The sequence below is a fragment of the Merops nubicus genome, unplaced genomic scaffold (genome assembly GCF_000691845.1).
Source record: "Merops nubicus isolate BGI_N331 unplaced genomic scaffold, ASM69184v1 scaffold9157, whole genome shotgun sequence".
NCBI classification, from domain to species: Eukaryota; Metazoa; Chordata; class Aves; order Coraciiformes; family Meropidae; genus Merops; species Merops nubicus.
The window spans coordinates 25,408-32,317 of NW_008618287.1; the positions used below are offsets into that span (position 1 = coordinate 25,408).

At 40.1% G+C, this 6,910-nt stretch overlaps 1 protein-coding gene across 1 annotated transcript in view; it reads left to right on the forward strand.

Moving 5' to 3' along the window:
• Positions 1-6,910, forward strand: part of LRRK2 (leucine-rich repeat kinase 2) — a gene marked incomplete at its 5' end in the record, with an annotated part of 63,232 nt that overhangs the window by 21,718 nt on the left and 34,604 nt on the right. Inside the window, 6 exon segments of the mRNA XM_008943387.1 lie at positions 226-365; positions 1,709-1,837; positions 1,924-2,094; positions 4,799-5,054; positions 5,277-5,462; positions 6,840-6,910. Coding sequence (XP_008941635.1) covers positions 226-365; positions 1,709-1,837; positions 1,924-2,094; positions 4,799-5,054; positions 5,277-5,462; positions 6,840-6,910 — 953 coding nt within the window.

Below are 6,910 nucleotides of genomic sequence, written 5' to 3' on the forward strand. Positions count from 1 at the left end.
GTTACACTCATTGGTACAGGATGTGATGCAAGTTACGTGGCAAGGAAAGGCTGCAGTACTGTGTAGTCCTCAGGTTCAGCCACTTTGTAGTTATGCCTGGCCCTGTAATAGCTTCTGCAAATAACTTTCTGGAATATTAATAATACAACACTACGTAGGTCATGAGTTTATTCCACTCATAATGTCTGAATAATCAACGTTATTAATATTTAATTTTTCTTCTAGACATACAGTGTTTGGGTTTGAACCTTCTACGCTGTTTGATTACAAGAAAGACTTTGTGTATTGCAACCATGCATGTCCTGTCAACAGTGCTGGTTTCTACTCTGCGGCGGTTTAAAGAGGCCACTGAAATCCAGATGCATGTATGTGCTATTTCTGCATTCCAAGATGAAAAGTGAAAGGCAAAACCTTAGAAAATTGTTTTAATGTAGTTATATTTGAAATGTAATTCCTTATTTTAATTACTCCATTTTGATGTTGCTGCAATTACTAGCTTAGTATAAGCTGCTGTAATTAAACCAATATGTTTGCCATAGAGGTGGTTTTCTTGGAGGTATATATTCAGTCCAGAATATGTGAGCGTAGGTTTAGGTGTTTAGGACTTTGGGAGATATGCAAACCAGAACAAATTTCTTAGTCATAGACCATCAATCAGTCAATCTATAACCATGTAATGAGGTAACCATGATTATAGTATTAATGGCCCTTTTCTGAAAAGTGGTTGAAAATTACTTAGTTCCCAGTACTGTCACCAGCAATAAGCTTAGTGTAGGAATGTGGTCTTTAAGAAGAATATTACAGGAACACTGTGTCAGACTTTGGATCTACTTCTGAATACGGAAGGAGAATTATTACTCTGTCTGCAAACACAGATTCAGTCCACCTCATGTGAAAGTTCTGTTTCCTCTGCTTCAGAAGCTTTCCCTGGTTGTTTTTAGTTTCACTTTTCTCATGGCATGAAGCTTGCCTGTGAGATCAGCTGCCTGTGAGAGTTTCTGTTCTTCTGTTTCAGATCATGTTACGAAAATATCACAAGTGCAGCCTCCCTTCTTTACTGCTGTTTTTCCCTCAACCCTTCCAAGTTTAGCTGAGCAACCAGTGCAGAGAGAAATCAAAATAATGTGGTGGAATACGGAAGTTACTTATACTGATCTAATCTCAATTAGGTTTGGACAAAAATCCGTAATTTACCCGGTTCTCTCTTCTAGGCAAACTTTACTGGCAGAATCATGGGATATTTTTCTATTTCTTCTTAGTTTTTAGATACACCTGTTAAGTTTTTCATTTAGCCTCTTTTTTTTTCACATTCAAGGATTACAGAGCAACACTTTGGGACAGGGCATGCATCTTCATCCCATATACTTAGAAGAGTTTCTTCTGTACTTTTTCAGGAAATCACGAGTACATTGGTCACTGCCAGGTGGGGTTCTGTCAGCCATGTGCATAATCTGACTTTTCAAAATGTCAGTATCTGTTTAAGAGGGTCAGCTAAACAAAAATGAAACTACAGCTATTCAAGTGCAGAGACACTGGGTGTTTCTGCCTTCTTTCCAGACCTTCTCCAGTTTGTGAATTTTTTATAAAAGCAAGACAAAAAAAATCAGAGCACATATCTTTTGGTTGAAATTGGTTTTGTTGCATGACCTGTTTTAAAATGACACTTTTTAGCATTTTACTTATTCCAGTCTTCTCATTTTGTTCATAGGGATTTCATGCAATCTTGTCAATTCTTTGTTTGTCACCTTGTTTTGCAAAGCTGCTGATAGATGAATCATTTGACACAGTCATTTTCTACCAGATGTCGATGTGTTTCACTGACCAGCGAGATCGACAGGTATCTTCTCTCTTTTGACAGTTCCACAGCTGAAAAACGGTGTTGCTTTTTTTGTCCTAACTTTCATTGTTTGTCTTCCCATTCAGTTTCAAAGCTTGTGTTGTAAATGTTTTGCTAAAATAGCTGAAAATGACGATTTAAAAAACATGATGTTGGAAAAAGCATGTATTGAGTACAATACTATTATGGCTGAATGTTTACTTCTGCTGGGAGCTGATATCAATAAGAAGACAAAGACAAACTCTTTGATCTATCAGGTAATATATGGAGATATATGTACTTTTATTACTTTAAAACTTATGCTTTTGAGTTCCTTTTTCTTTTCATGTTAAAGTTATATTTGGCAGAACACAGAAGCAATACCCACCACAACCTAACTGTGACCTGAGTGCTGTTAACCATTGCTCCTCCCAGTGACTTCTCATCTCAGTCTGATGTTCTTTGAAACATCCTTCGCTTTCTTAAAGCTCATAGGGTCACTGTTACCAAGTGTTCCCACACTGCCTGTCCAGTCCTGATGCAAGTTCACTTGGAAGTCCATGCTTTCTGATTGTTTATCCTGTTCACGTGCAAAGCGGGATTCAGTCAAGTACTGGTTTAGCCTTAGCTTTGAGTATTTTTGAGGAAGAAGACTTAAGCTCAAGCTTTGCAAACTCCGTCATTTTTTTCTGAACTGATCATCACTAATAGATGGCATCAAGGCCGATAGAGCCCGGTCCATGAACTAATATTCCAAATCCAGCTCTTTCCAAATTCTGTGAGGCCAAAGTGCAAATGGGCCAGCAGGCAGCACTGTGCATAGGTTGGTTTCCCTGTGCTTAGTCCCACTCTGCTCTAGATCTGCAAAGAAGACTTTGCCCCAAATGCCTGCCCTGGAATAATGAATTCTTTTTTAGTTTGTGCTGTACTTGGAGGAGTACAGTCATCAGTTTTTGTGTGGATTTAACTGTTCTGGTTAGAGTTCTGACTTTTTACCAACACAGCTAAAGTAATACAACACCTTGGAATGCCTGCAGTGCTTTGTCCAGACAGTGACCACGTCCAGCACATCACCTGTTTGAAATACACTGGTGTCTTAAATAAGGCCATATGCAAACATCCCATCACAATTCAGCCATGCCAATGGAGAGGCTGTGTCCACCTGCTTATAAGTGCTTCTTGCACTTAAAAATGTTTTTGAGAAAGTGTGTGTATGAGCACTTCTTGATTTTGCTTCAGTGTCAAAAATATTAAATGGTCTGAGAGAACCTCACCAGTACTGCCTGAAGTGAACTGGGAGGCATTCAGTTCTGCTGGCAGAGCTGGTTGGGTGGTGAAGCACAGCTCGGTTTGGAACCAACCGCCCACCCTTGGAGTCTGAGGTGAGCAAATCAGTGTTAGCAAAACACAGTGGAAATACTGGCAGTATTTCTAAAACAATTTGTAATATTCAGAATCCACACTGCTGTGAGTAGCTATGCAAGCTGAGAGATTACATGGAATGAATCCGACTGAAGCCAGTAGACCGAGCTCCCTTGCACTGGGCTTTACAAGTCTCACCACTGTTGCCTGTTCATCTGATATCCAGATGGCATGGCAAAATAACCCCTAAGTGTCTTTTCTTCACTGATCAGATAAATAAATTAAGTTGCCATAGACCACATGCAATAACCAAACTACATAAATTACCATTCATTTTTGCCTGGAAATTGTGTGCACTCATGGCAGAAAAAATTGCAGAACTCAAGCATTTGTTTCACTGGGGGCAAAGACTTCATGCAAGAGGGAGTTGGTATTCAGATGCCTGAGGCAGACACATCCTCTCAGAGGCAGGGAATTGTGCAACTGAAAAACAGACATGATCCTCAAAATATAATGGGTCTGAATCATGTGAACCTTGTGAGGTTTAACAAGGCCAAGTGCAAGGTCCTGCACCTGGGTCAGAGCAATCCTTGTTATGTATACAGGCTGGGGGATGATGTGATAGAAAGCAGCCCTGCAGAAAAGGACTCGAGGATACTGGTGAATGAGAAGCTGGACACTAGCCAGCAGTGCACACTCGCAGCCCAGAAGGCAAATCACGTACTGGGCTGCATGGCCAGTGGGTCAGAAGAGAGGAGATTCTACCCCTCTGCTTTGGTGAGACCTCACCTGGAATGCTGTGTTCAGCTCTGGAGCCCCCAGCACAGGAGGGACGTGGGCCTTTTAGAAAGGGTCCAGAGGAGGGCCACAAAAATGATCAGAGGGCTGGACTACCTCTCCTACAAGAACAGACTGAGATAGATGGGGTTGTTCAGCCTGGAGAAGGCTCCAGGGAGACCTTATGGTGGCCTTAAGCACCTGAAGGGGCCTACAGGAAAGCTGGGGAAGGACTGCTTACAAGGGTGTGCAGAAACAGGATGAGGGGCAATGGTTTTAAACTCGAGCAGTGTAGACTTGGATTAGACATTAGGAGGAATTTTTTTACTGTGAGGGTGGTGAAATACTGGGACAGGCTGCCCAGAGAGGTGGTGGAGGCCCCATCCCTGGAGACATTTGAAGGGGCTCTGAGCAACCTGATCTAGTCAAAGATGTCCCTCTGTCGTTACCGACACCCGATCCCTGGGATCTCTGCCACCCAACCTCTGCCGTTGGGTACCATCACAGACACAGGCTTCAATGTGAAGGATGCTGCAAATGGCGTTTATTGCGCAGCTGCAATTGCTTATATAGCACAAGCCACGCCCACAAGGCCCCTCGTGGGCAGTCTGAGCTTTCCGTTACATCGTGAGATCTTCCGCACGCCGATCCCTGCCTAGGGTGGGCTCTGCTCACCGCAACATCCCTCCTTACTGAAAGAGGGTTGGACAAGATGACCTTTAAAGGTCTCTTCCAGCCCAGAGCTTTCTGTGATTCTGTGAATTTGAGACAAATCTTTTAATGCAGTCTGAGCTGTTGTTTGAGTGCCTTGCATAAATTTTTGTAATTGCTTTTCTCTATTAGGTTTGTGAGAAAGGAAATAATCCTAAATTGGTGGAATTGCTGTTAGCCAGTGGTGCTCGAGAGCAGGATGTTCGGAGTGCTTTAAGCATCAGTATAAAGAGAGGAGATAGCCAAATCATCAGCTTGCTCTTAAAGAAGCTTAGCCTTGATGTCGCCAACAGCAGTATATGTCTTGGAGGATTTGGTATTGGGAGACTAGAACCTTCCTGGCTCATTCCTTTGTTCCCAGATAAACCTACTCCATTAAGAAAACAAAGTGAGTATATATAGAACTTGCTATACAAAATATGTTAATATCTCTTGATAGTACTGTGTGTTTTAGACCAAGACTTTGAGTTGAGGATCTCTTCATGGCATTCAGCTAGTTATACAAAGACTGCCAAACACTGAAAATAAATCAAGTTATTTCTGTTATTTTTTTAAAGCTGTTTGGATTTCTTGCAGAATATGCTATCTGTTTGATTTCTTAAACATACAGATGCAGGTTCTGCACTGGCAAGAATGGTGCTTAAGTTCCAGATGAAGAATATGTCAGAGGATAGATCAAGAACATCCTCTGATCTAAATTCTGAAGATGGAGTGGTTAAAAATTATGATTGGAATTTCATTTCTGACCCATTAGTGGACAGTGTTTTTCCTTTGAGTGATGATATTGATAGTGAAGGTAATTGTTTTTCTTTTCTTCTTTCTTTTTATAATTCAAATGTAGTGTACCAGGGCCAGACCATAAATCAGTTGTTTATATGTAATTGAGATAAAACACGTCCCATGAAAAAAAAATACTTAAGATTTTTGTTTGTGGTAACATTGGGAAATAGTTTACGATGACTATGTGCTTTGTCTACAAAATTAGGACCTTAAAGCATTTTATTCAGTTACCCATTTAAAATTAGTTCTTCATGCATTCAGTTTCTTGTAGAAAGAGTGATTTGGATCCTGACTATTTTGTTGTCTATTTCTGAGCTGTTCTCATATACTGCCTTTATAGTCTATAGCAAAAAGTGAATGCTTCAAGAGCACAGTTTGTCTGATCATGAAGTTGGGTGTGTTGTGATCTAGAAATACCTATTCCCAGAGTGGTCTGCAAATAAAGTGCATACAACTAAATCTGGTATAGAGGAGTATACTGTTAACAAGGGAAGTAGGTGAAACAAGCCTTATCCCAGAGATACCTAATTTCTCATAAAGTGTAGGCAACAAGTGGATGTTCAGTCCAACATCATTCTTGGTAACAGGAAATCTGGCATCTCCATCTATAATATCAATAACTTAAGAGTAAGTGGCATTAATTTACAACACGCCTTTTGTTTGTTCAGATGTTATTGTTGAATACTTAAAATCATCACAGATGAAGAATTAAAATTTTGGAATCAGAGAATTCTAAGGAATTGGTTTTGTTCTGTTTTGTTCTTTTCCATTAGTTCATTGAGTACCCTGTTTCATTTCTGTAGGGCTGTAGCACAGACATAGAATACTGACAGGTACTACCGATTATCCCACAGAGAAAAGTTGTTGTCATATGTAAATTATTACTTAAAAATATAAACTTTGCTAACAAGAGTGATTTTAGGAGTCTTTAAAGTAGCTTTGAGAAGAGGAACACTAAATGAGTCCACATAGCCCTAAATCACCAAAGCCAGGGTGGCACCTGCTATTTCCTTCTCAATAAATGTGGGAGTGCAAATTTATCTATTAAAATACAACCTTTTTCAATTTTAAAAAGTTATTTACACTGCAGTAGTGCAAAGATGTGTTATGAAACATGTATAACAATCCCAACCTGCTGGAAATTTTGAATGATAAAGCATCAGTGTAGCAAGCTGCAGGTGACATTCGGAGCATGTCAGGCTGGTATGGCCCACATACTCTAAAGCAGGTTGACAACATTCACGGCCTGTTGCACACACAATTAACTAATGAGTTCCTGCCAATATCAGTGCTTTTGAAATGCATCTCCTTTTTAAGTCAGTAGAATTATGAGCCTCATATTTAAATGTGTTTTCTTACTTATTTGTCCTCCTGTGTTATTGTTTCATACTAGGAAGTGAAGGTTCAATTTTTACAAAAAAGAAGTCCAATTCCATTGCAGTTGCTGACTTGTATTGTAGGGAA